At 37.2% G+C, this 15,344-nt stretch overlaps 1 protein-coding gene across 7 annotated transcripts in view; it reads right to left on the reverse strand.

Annotated features, from left to right (window-relative positions):
* Window positions 1-15,344, reverse strand: part of AUTS2 (activator of transcription and developmental regulator AUTS2) — a 1,117,069-nt gene that overhangs the window by 596,135 nt on the left and 505,590 nt on the right. For all 7 annotated transcript variants that reach the window (XM_087417414.1, XM_087417420.1, XM_087417418.1 and 4 more), the window contains one exon: window positions 9,608-9,643. In XM_087417414.1, the coding sequence (XP_087273540.1) occupies window positions 9,608-9,643 (36 nt within the window). The remainder of the gene's footprint in view (window positions 1-9,607; window positions 9,644-15,344) is intronic.

Here is a 15,344-nt window from a genome sequence, read left to right on the forward strand (position 1 = left end):
TCCCAAATCTGGGGAAGGAACAGGAAATACCAGTAAGTGAAGCCAATGGGTCGCCTAAATATGTCAACAGGCAAAGGCCCACTACAAGGCATATAGTAGTAAAATTGGCAAAGGTCAATGACAAAGAAACAATATTAAGGGCAGCTACACAAAGTTTTTGTATTCTTTGTACAAAAACAAAGAATAACATCCAAAGGAACTCCCATCAGGCTCTCAGCGGATTTCTCAACAGAAACTTTACAGGCTAGGAGAGACTGGAATGATATATTCAAAATCCTGAAAAGACAAAAACTTTCAGCCAAGAATACTCTATCCAGCAAAAATGTACTTCAAACATGATGACGAAATAATAACTTTCCCAGATAAACAAAAGCTAAGAGAGTGGATAGCCATGAGACCCCCACTACAAGAAATGCTCAAGAAGGCCCTCAGGCCTGAAAAAAAGAAGAGAAATGGGAATACAAAGCTTGGAGCAAGGAGAAAAATAGGTAGACAAAAATCAGAAAAATAACAGATCTTCACTGGAATAGGATAGCAAACACTTAAATACCAAAATCAAAGATCAAAGGAAGGAAATCACCAAAAATAAATATAATCTCATCACTTTAAACACACACCCACAACACAAGATAGAATAAGTTGTGACAAGAATAACATAGAAGGGGAAGAGGAAAGAGATCGAATTGACTTAGTAAAAGGGAATAAGAGGTCATCAGATAATGGACTAACTCATACACAAGATTTTTTTATACAAACCTTAAAGTAACCACTAAACAAATAATCAGAACAAAATCACATAGGATAAATAAAGACAAAACTAAAAGAGTCATAAGACAGAACAACCAAACTGAACTGGCAGGCCAAAACACATGGGATAAGAAACAAAGGAAATGCTAAAGAATAAAACAGCAACATTAAGCCCTCATATATCAATAATTACACTAAATGTAAATGGACTGAACTCTCCAATCACAAGACACAGAGGGCCGGCCCCGTGGCTTAGCGGTTAAGTGCGTGCGCTCCGCTACTGGCGGCCCGGGTTCGGATCCCGGGAGCGCACCGACGCACCGCTTCTCTGGCCATGCTGAGGCAGCATCCCACATACAGCAACTAGAAGGATGTGCAACTATGACATACAACTATCTACTGGGGCTTTGGGGAGAAAGAGTGAAAAAAAGGAGGAGGATGGGCAATAGATGATAGCTCAGAGCCGGTCTTCCTCAGCAAAAGGAGGAGGATCAGCATAGACATTAGCTCAGGGCTGATCTTCCTCACAAAAAAAAAAAAAAAAAAAAAAACAGACAGAGTGGCAGGATGGATTAAAAAGCAAGACACAACAATATGCTGCCTCCAGGAAACACATTTCAGCTCTCAAGACAAACACAGGCTCAGAGTGAAAGGATGGAAGACAATACTCCAAGCTAATGGCAAACAAAAGAAAGCAGGTGTTGCCATACTCATATCAGACAAAGTAGACTTCAAAATAAAACAGGTTAAGAGAGACAAAGAGGGGCAATATATAATGATAAAAGGGACACTCCACCAAGAAGACATATCAATTATAAATATATATGCACCCAACATAGGAGCACCAAAGTACATAAAGCAACTATTAACAAACCTAAAAGGAGATATTAACAACAACACAATAATAGTAGGGGATCTTAATACCCCACTTACATCAACGGATAGATCATCCAGACAAAAAATCAATAAAGAAACAGTGGATTTAAATGAAAAACTGGACGAGATGGACCTAGGAGACATATACAGAGTACTCCATCCAAAAACAGCTGACTTCACATTCTTCTCAAGCGCACATGGAACATTCTCAAGGATAGACCATATGTTAGGAAACAAGGCAAGCCTCAATAAATTCAAGAAGATTGAAATCATAACAAGCATCTTTTCAGACCATAATGCTATGAAACTGGAAATCAACCACAAGAAAAAAACTGAGAAAGTGACAAAGATGTGGAGATAAAACAACATGCTACTGAACAACCAATGGATCACTGATGAAATTAAAGGAGAAATCAAAAAATATCTGGAAACAAACGAAAATGAAAATACGCCATACCAACTCATATGAGATGCAGCAAAAGCAGTCCTGAGAAGGAAATTCACAGCAATACAGGCCTACCTCAACAAACAAGAAAACGGCCAAATAGGCAACCTTAAATTACACCTAACAGAACTACAAAAAGAAGAACAAACAAAGCCCAAAATCGGCAGAAGGAGAGAAATAATAAAAATTAGAGCAGAAACAAATGAAATTGAGACCAAAAAAAACAGTAGAAAGGGTTAATGAAACAAAGAGTTGGTTCTTTGAGAAGATAAACAAAATTGACAAACCCTTAGCCAGACTTACTAATAAAAAAAGAGAAAAGGCTCAAATAAATAAAATTAGAAATGAAAGAGGAGAAATTACAACAGATACCATGGAAATACAAAGGATTATAAGAGAATACTATGAGAAACTATATGCCAACAAATTGGACAATCTAGAAGAAATGGATAAATTTTTAGACTCATACAACCTCCCAAAACTGAACCAAGAAGAAATAGAGAATCTGAATAGACCAATCACAAGTTAAGAGATTGAAATAGTAATCAAAAACCTCAGAAGTGTCTGTTTAGTGAAAAGCTGAAAGATCAGGAACAAGACAAGGATGCCCACTCTTGCCACTTTTATTCAATCTAGTATTAGAAGTCCTAGCCAGAGCAATTAGGCAACAAAGAGAAATAAAAGGCATCCAAATGGAAAAGGAAGAAGTAAAATTACCACTATTCGCAGATGACATATTATATACAAAAAATCTCAAGACTCCACCAAAAAACTGTTAGAACTAATAAATGAATTCAGTAAAGTTGCAGGATAAAAATCAATATACAAAAAATCTATTGCATTTCTATACACTAATAACCAACTCTCAGAAAGAGAAATTAAGAAAACAATCCCATTCACAATTGCATCAAAAAGAATAAAATACCTAGAAATAAATTTAACCAAGGAGGTGAAAGACCTGTACAGTGAAAACTATAAGGCACTGATGAAAGAAATTCAAAAAGACACAAATAAATGGAAAGATATTCCATGTTCATGGATTGGAAGAATTAATATTGTTAAAATGTCCGTACTATCCAAAGCAATCTACAGATTCAATGCAATCCCTATCAAAATTCCAATGGCATTTTTCACAGAAAGAGAACAAACAATCCTAAAATTTGTATGGAACCACAAAAGATACCAAATAGCCAAAGCAATCTTGAGAAAGAAGAAAGCTGGAAGCATCACATTCCCTGATTTCAAAGTATATTACAAAGCTACAGTAATCAAAACAGCATGGTATTGGCATTAAAACAAACACATAGATCAATGGAACAGAATTGAGAGTCCAGAAATAAACCCACATATATACGGTCAATTAACTTACAAAGGAGCTAAGAATATGGAGAAAGGACAGTCTCTCTAATAAATGGTGCTGGGAAAACTCAACAGCCACATGGAAAAGAATGAAAGTGCACCACTAACTTACACCATACACAAAAATTAACTCAAAATGGACTAAAAACTTGAATGTAAGACCTGAAACTATAAAACTCCTAGAAGAAAACATAGGCAGTAAGCTCCTTAACATCAGTCTTGGCAATGATCTTTTGGATCTGACACCAAAAGCAAAGGCACGAAAGCAAAAATAAACAAGTACAACTACATCAAACTAAAAAGCTTCTGCAGGGGCCAACCCGGTGGAGCAGTGGTGAAGTTCAGCACACTCTGCTGTGGTGGCCTGGGGTTCTCAGGTTCGGATTCCTGGTGCTGACCTACACCACTCATTAGCCCATGCTTTGGCGACGTCCCCCATACAAGATAGAGGAAGATGGGCACAGATGTTAGCTCAGGGCCTTCCTCACCAAAGAAATAAATAAAAATATTAAAAATAAAGAAATAAAAATCTTCTGCACGGCAAAGGAAGACAAGAACAAAATCAAAAGAAAACCTACTGAATGGGAGAAAATATTTGCAAATCATATATCTGATAAGGGGTTAATATCCAAAACATAGAAAGAACTCATACAATTCATTAGCAAAAAAAACAAACAATCTGATTCAAAAATGGGCAGAAGATCTGAGTAAAAATTTTTCCAAAGAAGATACACAGATGGCCAAAAGACTCATGAAAAGAAGCTCAACATCACTAATCATCAGGGAAATGAAAATCAAAACCACAATGAGATATCACTTCACTCCTGTTAGAATGGCTATTATCAAAAACACAAGAAATAACAAGGTGTTGGCAAGGATATGGAGAAAACGGAACCCTTGTGTATTGCTGGTGGTAATGGAAACTGCAGCCACTATGGAAAACAGTATGTAGGGTCCTCTAAAATTAAAAATAGAACTGTCATATGATCTACCAATTCCACTTCTGGGTATTTATCCAAAGAAAATGAAAACACTAACTCGAAAAGATATATGCACCCCCATGTTTACTCCAGCATTATTTACAAAGCCAAGATATAAAAACAACTAAAGTGTTCATCCATGGATGAATGGATAAAGAAAATATGGTGTATATATAATGGAGTATTATTCACCCATAAAAAAGAATAAAATCTTGCCATTTATGACAACATGGATGGATCTTGAGGGTATTATGATAAGTGAAATAAGTCAGACAAAGACAAATATCATATGATCTCACTTATTTGTGAAACCTGAAAAAAAAAAAACCACTCATAGATACAGGTGAAATGGGTGAATTGGGTCAAAAGGCACAAACTTAACAGTGATAAAATAAATGTCATGAGAATGCAATGTAAATCACAGTGAATATAGTTAATAATACTGTATTGCATATTTACAAGTTGCTAAAAGAGTAGATCCTAAAAGTTCTCATCACAAGAAAAAAATATTTTGTAACTATATGTGGTGATGGATATTAACTAGACTTATTGTGGTGCTCACTTTGCAATATACACAAATATTGAATCATTATGTCATATACCTGAAACTAATATAACGTTATATGCCAATTATATGTCAATAAAAAAGGAAGTATCTGTTTAAAGAAAAGCCCAATCTATTAAGAAAGGAATTACGTTAAAAAAAAAAAAACCCTGATCTTTTTAAAGAAACTCATTCCAACTTCACTTAGCAATAAAATCCACTCTGAGATTTAAAAAGCAGCAGCTACGGTTATACAAAATACCACAAATCAGTTTTGTGAGTCACACAAATTACAGCAAAGAAAAATAAAAGATATTTCCAGGATCTGTAGTCAAAAACTTAGAACAGAGCAAAGAATTTAATTCTTTTGTGATCTTATAACTCTGAATGGAAAGCCACAGGTCAATATTTTGCATCTATTGCTTGTTACCAGCACTATCAACATGACTTCTTAAGTAATTCAACTACACAGGAAAACAGTTAATTACACAAATCCCATTTTAAGATGTGTACCACTCCACAATTCCCCTTTATTATATAATGCAGTAGTTCTAATCACAAAGCAGAAGTAGATTAGTTTCCTTGATAATCTTAAAGCATATATAGTGTTAAATGTGATCCAATGGAGGATAATGAAAACTATTAATCGAGAACCATTAAGAAAAATCTCTGGATCACTGGAGTCTACAAAAGCAAGATTCAAGCTATTTGAGACTAATAGCCTATGACACTTAAGATTCAAACCTGAAAGAAGGCTGGAAATTATCCAGAGAAGCAGGAAGGACATGTCACCTGAATAAAGGTTTCCTCTGTACCAGGGATCAAGTTCAACCTGACAAGTAACCACCCCTACCCCAACGGTAGCTGCCAACTACTGGCATATGGAGTGAAGAGTTTGTAAAGAATGAGTCCAGATCACTCATGTGATGACACACCAGGCCACTGGCAACCATGAGATGTTTTCACTAGTCTTTTCATTCAGGTATGCCAGGGCATCCACTTTTCTTTTTGGTGTCAGAGCGCAGCAAACCTGTGACACAACCTCATACAACCTGAAGATGTTGAACAGGTCTGTTGTCTTAACTTCCCAGCCCAACCCTAAGACCTATCAGCAGTCTTTAAATGCCTCAAGTCTGAGGGAGAAAATAAACAAATAACTTGAATAGACAAATTAAAGGGAACAACCATAATATGTGAACAGCTTGCAGAATAGTTCATTCCAACATCATCACACAGAGGATCATACAGAATGAATTCCTTATTTGTTTTATGTCCACATACAGAATAAACTGGTATACATCTGACCAAACACAAAATCCTAAGCTCCTGAGAAAGCTACAAGAAGAACGAAAGGAGAATAAAATATTCCTATCCTACAGTTACAAATTACAAAATTTACTTTTATATCATCAATTTTTGGTGTTAATTCTCTATGACTACAACATTGTACAGCCACTTAATGAAACCAAGTTTTTTCCATCACACACTATAGTGGGAATAACGGAAGACAACATTTATTATTTGCTATTATTGAGTGCTGTTCTGTGTGCATTAAATATCTTAACTCATTTAATATTCACAACTCTATTAGGTAGGTACAGATGAGGAAACAGACTCAGAGACATCAAATAACTTGCCTAAGGCATACAGCTAGTCTTCAGATCGTTCTGTCTCTAAGTTCTTAATTATCCACCAGGCATAACAAAACATCAAATACGTGTATAAGGAGAGAACATAGCCAAAAACATTTAAACTAAAATGAAAATGTGTTCACTGTATTAATGTTTAAAAAAAAGGGAAAAATCCTACACACTCCAAGTTTTAGTACTCTTGCCAAAAAAAAAAAAGCAAATAGATTCCAACTAGACTATACTTCCATTTATATTTAGAATATGAGCTGTGCATGAGTCTGTAATGAATATATATGTGTGTGTCTCTCTGTGTGTATAACACCCACATTATTCAAAAGCTCCCAAAAATGTGAAAAGTTTGTTCCAATCCTTCTCTATTTTGTCTACTTTAAGAATTCTTTGCAATATGCTTATGTAAATACTGATTTTAGCTGCTGTTCTCATTTCTCAAATCTTCAGCTTATAAATGAATTGGAAAAGTGACAGACCTAAGCAGACATCTTTGGAACACAAAACCAAGGAGATATAAACAAATACAACTACATCAAAAATAAAGACTTCTTCAAATCCTTTAACTTATCCCTATCCATAAATGAAAAGAACTGAAAGAAAGTAGAATATACTGGCTGTGGATAAGGTGGGGGTGTGTGTGTATGTACACACACATGCACGTGCATATACTCAGGGGGTATCTATTTTATCAGAATACAAAATGGTCAACATTTTACCTTAGTTCACTAAAAGCTGTATAGGAGCTTAAAATATAATTGAAAGAAGATTCTCAAGTTACAGTAATATTGGGGCAAGGGACAGTATTTAAGAAAATAGTTCCAGGTTGTTAAACCCAATAGGTAAGTGAGTTCAGTTTTCTTATGCCAGAATTCACATTATGGTTCAATAGCTCATTGACTCCGTAGGTGATTTGCCTCTGTCCACACTTCAAAGAGATGCTGAAGAGAGTCGAAGAATCACCATTTCACTTACCTGATGCTGAGCCTTCATTGCAGACATAAGTTAAGGCTATTATGACATCATAGATCATAAAGTACAGTGCAAAGAATATGTAGGCACGAAACTACTATAAGTTGTGAATATACTATTTCCACTTAAAAAGTGTGAAACTCATCGATGTTGAAGTTAGCACCTGAAATTAAGTATTACATGTGATATTGTTGAAATGAAAATTGAAAGAGAAGACACTTTTTGATGAGGACTCAGCAATCATATCAATGCATTTTGCACTTTGATAACATAATAATCACATTATTGGAAACATTCTAAGTTGAGCATTTTTGTCATAGTTGAGAGCTGAACATACATCTGGTATGTATCTTCTCCATGTAAGCTAATAATACTACAGATTTTTTTATATAAGCAAAGTAATACTAAGAATAATTTTACCAAAATAAAGAAAAACTTTTATATTCATCCAACATCGTGTAAGTGTAAAAATTATTTAAGATTCACAACTGCAAAGACTCTTTATTCATAAGAATGTATTTCGAGAATTAAAATAAACATTCCAAGAAATAGAAAAATAAGTGACAAAAATCATAATAAAATCTCATTGTTTCTAGAGACAATTTCTTTCAGGGTGATCATACTGACAATAAAAAAAATAGTAGAATGTTCAGTCCAGAAGTGATCAAGGGCTAAGTTAGTGGCTTTGGCCTTGTTCTGCTGAAGAAGGCAAAGTGAATTTAGCTTTTGGATAAAGAATAGACATTGGCAGTCTCCAGATTTTGCTTCCAGCATCTCAACCCACATCCAGACTGGTGTGAAGAGATGACAGATGGGATGACTTCTGTTATTTCGACTGCTGAAGCAGGATACTGCTTCAGCATCCTGCTTGTTTCTGTAAGCATGAATATTCAGCCACAATAAGGAGCAAGGCTAAGTGTGCTGACTGTATTAAATAGGCACCAAAAAATCTTTACCCTTTTTCTCCTCATATCATAGATTAAGACAAAAAAAAAATTCAACATTTCGAAAATGTCACTTCTACCAACCTTGGAAAAGACTTATTATTCAATGAAATGATGCTGGTTTTCATATATTTAATATAAATGTATGGAGAGAAATGTTTGAGCAGAAGAAAACCAGAGTAATTAGCATTTTAGAGGGAAGAAATTTAAAGGCAACTAAACTGAATCAGTAATTATTTTCCACTTTATTTTCACAATTTCATTATTTTCTCAGAAAATGCTGAGCAGGCATTAGAGTATCAGTGTTCACCATTCAAAACACAAATGAGATTCCTTTAAATTCCACAACAAATCTCTACACTGGCATGTTATCCTGTTGCATAAATAATGCCTCACTTGTAACTTTTTTATTTATATCTTGAAGAGGATTATTGAATCCAAAAAGCGTGATTTTACTATAAATAAAAGAAAGGAAGTGATAATTTCTCTATGAGAAATATTGTGTTAATCCATAAGGTATGTGACCATTTCTACCCCTCCCAATGGACAGAGAATAAGATCTAGAAATAAAATAATACACATATATTTGCTAAAATGAGGAGTTTAATGATTGCTGAAAGAAAATCTGAAGGCCATCTATTCACACTGTGAGGGAAAACATCCAGTAAAACACCACATCTCATTGAAATAAAAAAAATGGCAATTCATTGGGAATTTCTTCAAGAGATCTTAAAATTGAAGAAATATCTCAATGCATAATTTGAATTCCATCCTCCACACGTCACTTCTTACTGAAAAAACAACTATGTAGGAAACGTGGCATGAGCCATCAGGTTTCCCTGCATTCCCTCTCACTGCCAGGTAAGGAGCAAATGTTCTGGGTGCTGGGAACCAGACATACATCTCAGACTGACCCCAAGGGCCCAGCAAGTTTTACATTTTAAAAATTAAACAATTCTTAATGAAACAATGGATATCAGTCCGCTCTTAAGGACTGAGAGGGAATTTCCTAGATATTTTCCACATCCTAATGAGCATACATGATAGAAGTAAATCAATGCCAATGCAAGGCACACATGTGGAAGTAGAGATAAACTTACGAAGTAGCCTGTTCCCAAGCTGGAAGGAGCTGAACTCTGCAATAAAGCATAAAGACAAAGTGGAAAATCAGCAATGGTTTTTAACACATTCCAATCCACACAGCTCATTACCAGCCCTGTGCAGGCTTTTCATCACTACATCACATCCCCAGTGTATGCTGCCCCTTGTCATCTGCTACTGATACAAACACCGTGTTGCTTAATTTTTTCCTTTACATCTCTCAACAACTCAGAGATGCTAACGTGCTATTTACTGAATTCCAAGCTTCTGCGGTGGACGTAATTGCCAATTTATTTGACAGGCAGCTGGGTAATGAATTAATGATGGCATTTCGCCCTGCACTGAGACTAAACAGACACACATCAGCCTGCCTCCCTGACTTGCTGACATTCAATGCCCCGGTCTCAAGCTACTCAGTTTTGTGGCCGCAAAGGGGCAGGCAAGAGGAAAAAGCCCAGACTGACTTGAAAATAAAAAGCCCAGTGGGTTTGGATGACTTTTCCAGTGTATGACCTACTTGCCAGTTTATTCCCTAAAGGCACCAGCTAGTACACACAGAGCGCCTTTCAAAAATGAGACATTTTGTAAACATAATTAGTAGACTAAAATGCAAAAAATGTGTGGGTAAATGGAAGCAGTGAAAAGCACCATTTTTCTGAAGGTTTTAGTCACAAGAATTATCAATTTAGGCTTCCATAGCTCTGACATACAGGGAAATAAAAAACAATAATTCTAAAAGGTATACAGGGCATCTCTTCTTTGGAAAAAGAGGCAAAAAAAGAACTTGGTTTGTGTCGTAAACTTGTCTGTGATTCGTTCTTGTTTGTATGTTTGTTTCTTTGTTTTCTTAAAACCTCTCATTACAAATTCTTTAATTTCTAGTGCCCTCTTCATGAACAAGAGAGGCCGCAAACGAGCTTGAAACAAAAAGAATGCTACTGCTGAGGCAGTCTTCAGGTCTCAGCTAGGCATCCTTGCACCAGCAGGGCCTTCTCGCTGACCGGCTTGTGTCGGGTGTCACACCTTCCCTGGCGTAACAGGGCCTGACTTGCACTCCGATGCAATAGTTTCTCAGTTCACCTCTAGCTCTTCCATCTAAATATTCTGCCCCTGCTCTGCAAACGACAGGTAGCAGAGACCACCCAGTTTACTCATCATTGCTTCCCCAGAGCCTAGCACAATGCCTTGCACACATTTAATAAGTATTTATTGAATGTATAAATAAATGAATGAATGAATTGTTAAGGGAAATTAAGCCTTAGACAAATTTAACATCTCCAAAAATACAGCAGATGTGAATCTTCTTGATTTTAAACCACTTTTGAGAAGGAAATATAGTTCTGTAAGTATAAACAGCATCCACACCAAACAAGGAGAGTGTGCTCCAGGACACTCTTAAATGCAGTTCCCAAAGCAAAACTTTCTTCACCTCAGCGTTTCAGACAAGCTGAGGGGAATGAAGGATGATAGATGTGTGATCCTGTACACTGGACTTGCTTTAAAAAAAATCGTGCTGCATTCTTGATCCCATAAATGGTATGTAGGGAGAGCCACAGTAGTCATGGAGACAGCTTCTCATAGCAGTGATTAGCCATGTGACAGCATCACCTGTTTTCAGCACCCACAGCCCTCCACGGAGCAGAGGAAGGCAAAAGCCAAGTTAGGTGTCCACCAGCCTGGAGTCATGCCCCTGGGAGGTAAACCCATTTTAGGATGAATTACTGAGAGAGAATGTGGTATTTGTTTATTTCAGGGTTTTTTTCTTCCCTTCCTGCAAATTAATTTTATCCCAGCAGCAGAAGTACTCCACCAAACCCACCTCCCACCCCACATACATATCATCCTATTGTACACCAAAGAAAATTACATCCTTCAGGTCTCAGAAAGCTCTGTTATACTCATTTTGCATATATATTGTACATTACTCAGGGAGCTGGGTGGAGAAGAGGGCTTTGTTGTGCATATTTGTTCTGGCTATTGTTTATGCAGGTCTGACTGAATGAGGGAACAGTGGGTATCATTTCAATTTCTGATGTCAACATCAAATTACTTATTTAATTTCATGCCTGGCGAAGCATTGTATAGCTACACGCAGAATCATTTCACTTCATTTGTTATGCTGTGTTTTCGTGGCGATTGGCTTGCCTTCCAACTGACAGCTTTAATTACGACATGAATTTGATTGCACTGCCGAGGAATTAACATAATGCAACAAAGCATTTAAGCACCCTGCCTTATAACGCCCCCCGACACACACACACACGCACAAACACAAAGACACACATGAAGGAACACTGACACTAGATCCTCACGTACATTAAAGGTCCACTGAAGTTTCAGCATTTGCTAGAAAGCATACAGAACCTTAGAGACAGAGGCTACCCCCATTTGCCAACCCATTGTACTCACCTTTTTTTTAAAACAGGAAAAGATTTGTGGCACTAACTTATGATTTCTGCACTTGGCAGAGAAATTTGTAGAAAAATCCTTCTAATCTACTTTGTCAAATGTGCATGGCATTAACTTTCCTCCCCTCCTTCTCTACCATATTTTTCTTGGCCAAGTGCCAGCTCCCTTCAATTATAGTTGGAGAATTTGAACAGAAACATCTCTGAAACGAAAAGATTTCTCCTTGTCCAGTTCTACAACCCCAAGAATCAGGCTATATGGCTTTGTATTCAGTGGGACACTACCCCCGGTCGCCAACAGAACTTCCACCACCAGATACAGGTAACAGGTTCTGAGACCAACAACAGACCAGGAGTCAGGGATTCACTGACAGCACACAACACACATTACATCCCTGGGCCTTGCTATCCAAAAGGCCCAGAAGAGTCTCAGTCATGCACACCTAACCTAAATTTGTATCTCTATATAGCTGCATATATTTTATAGCTTTAACATTTTTTCAAGTCAGAAATTCCATGAACACCTCAAACCAAGGGCAGAAACAGATTATGCTACAAAAATGGAATAAATGTTTATAAACAGCCTTTTTATTGTTTGAAATGTGCTTTGTTAGTTATTCATTTACTGATTTGCATTTAGGAATTGGTACTGCTTTCTCACATTAGAGGAGAAGAGAGAGACACCCAGAGGTAAAGGCCTAGGAAAGAAAACATGTAGTGATGCCCTCACCACTGAACCATCTGACGGAATCAAGTTGATTTAAACTTTCTTTGTTTCCATAGTCAATTTCTAATGAGAGGAAGGGTCTTCCATTTTTCTCACTTGAAGAGAGAAGGCAAACTCTGTCCAAACTATACAGCAAAAGTGACCATAGAATCCAGAAAAGGCGATAAGCCAAACTGAGGCTTGAAAAACTAAAAGATGTTTTTAAAAAATGCAACGAATAAAAGTATCCTTAAATTCAAAAGCATTTGAAATAATACTGTACACTTGTGTTTAGGCAAATACTTCCATTGAATAATGAAAAGGGCTTCATTCTTATTTCTTCAAGTAGTAGAGTGGCCAATTCACTCATATTTTCAATGCACTAGGTAGAAATGAGAGGTATAGAGAGACTGAGAACATGGAGTAGGACAAAGTATTTAGCAGTTTGCATGAGAAGACAAGGATATGAGGAAATGCCAGCCAGATGGCTATAAGATATATGATTTCTGGGCTCATTATAAGCCATCTCATGTTTAACATGGTCTTTTCATTCTGCTGGTTTTTTTTTTTTCCCCCCGAGATTTGACCACTGCTCCAGCAATCTGCAAATTACCCACCTCGATCTCATTATGTTGCAAAGGAGAGCTTTCTTACACACACAGTCTGCCTCAATCTCCAAGCTACCACGAGAATAGTAATGGGATGCACAGTTGAAAGACATTTTCCAGGAGGTAGAATGTTGCTGCTGACATTCAAGTCTGCAAGTGGATATTCATTAAATGCTCATTCCACTCTTTCTCACTGCCCCCTACTTGACTTTCTTTCCATCTCTGTCACTAAGCTATCATTGAAGCTACTCATTAAACTCATGAAGTTAACATTTCTGTTTTAACAGCTTACCTACAAGAAGGGATTTTAAAATTGATTATCCATCTAAAATAGATGTGCTCCATGCATTAGAGATCTACACAGAGAGGCCATGGCTACTATTACAGCTCCCTAAGTACAGCATGCATATGTACTCCATCCCTAGATGAGGATGTGTGCTCTGACCCTAGGGCTAATTTAAATAGAATATTTAAAATTCTTCCATATCTCCAATTCTGTCTGACATCCCTGCCTATCCACCACCATGCTATGCTTTTCTCTCTTGGGACTAAAAAGCAGAAGGATCACGCCAGGAAATCACATGGCCAACTAACATTTCTTGCAAAGGTCACAAAACAAACTCATTTTCGGATTTTCTATAGTGTTCTAGAAAACAATGACAATTAAAAGAACCTGAAAACTTAATCCTAAGAAATGTGCCTTGGAGACAAGATTACGAATAGCTGATAAAGATGCAAAATGTGTTTGAATGGGAATTATTACTAGGAGAATTCAAGTCAAAATGGAGCAACAACCTGTAAAAAGCATCAGGTATGGATACGGTCACTTGCAGCTTCATTTTTCAACCCTCTGTTAGAACCCACTTCAAGTTTGTCACCAGCTCTCACCGATACTCAACAGTCTTCTGGTTCTTTCTCTGATTTCATTCTTGCTCTCATCTTTACCTGCAGTTCTTCATGTGAAAGGCAAAGTAAACATTCTGAAGTAAAAATTCTAATAGCATTCCTTTTAACATCCTGCAGTGGCTTTTTAAATAATAACCTATAGTGAGTTGAACAGCGTCCCTCTAAAATTCATGTCCACCCGGAACCTCAGAATGTGATTGTGAGGGGTAATTTTACACATCAACTTGACTGGGCCACTAAGTACCCAGACATTTGGCCCAACATTATCCTGTGAAGGTGTTTTTATTTTATTTATTTATTATTTTTTTTTTTTTAAAGATTTTATTTTTTCCCCCCAAAGCCCCAGTGGATAGTTGTATGTCGTAGCTGCACATCCTTCTAGTTGCTGTATGCGGGACTCGGCCTCAGGATGAACGGAGAAGTGGTGCCTCGATGCGCACCCGGGATCCGAACCCGGGCCACCAGCATCGCAGCGCGCGCACTTAACCACCAAGCCACAGGGCCGGCCCTGAAGGTGTTTTTAGATGAGTTTAACATTTAAATTGATAGACTAAGTAAGGCATACTGCTCTCCCTAATGTGGGTGGCTCTCATCCTATCAGTTGAATAGAACAAAAGGATGACCATCCTCAGAATAAGACAGAATTCCTCCTGCCTCACTGGCTTCAAACTGAGACAACAGTTTTTTCCTACTTTCAGACTCAAACTGAAACACTGACTCTTCCTGGGTCTTGAACCTTCCAGTCCTGGGACTGAAATTATACCATTAGCTCTCCTGAGACTTAGGCCTTTGGACGCAGACTGTAACAAAGCATTGGCTTTCCAGCTTGCTGACAGCCAATCTTGAGACGTGTCAGCCTCCATAACTGTTTATGTCTGTACAGCCTATTGGTTCCGTTTCTCTTAAGAAACCCTGACTGATATAATGACCTTGTTTGGAAATAGGGTCTTGCCAGATGTAATTAAATTGAGGTCATACTGCATTAAAATGGGCCCTAAATCCAACATCTGCTGTCCTTAGAAGAAGAGGAGAGGACATACAAACCTACAAATAGAGTAGAAGGCCTTGTAAAGACAGAGGCAGACACTGGAGTGATGTAGTTATAGGT

Source organism: Ceratotherium simum, chromosome 26 (assembly GCF_057802395.1).
Source record: "Ceratotherium simum simum isolate JZ-2026a chromosome 26, ASM5780239v1, whole genome shotgun sequence".
In the NCBI taxonomy this organism is placed as follows: Eukaryota; Metazoa; Chordata; class Mammalia; order Perissodactyla; family Rhinocerotidae; genus Ceratotherium; species Ceratotherium simum.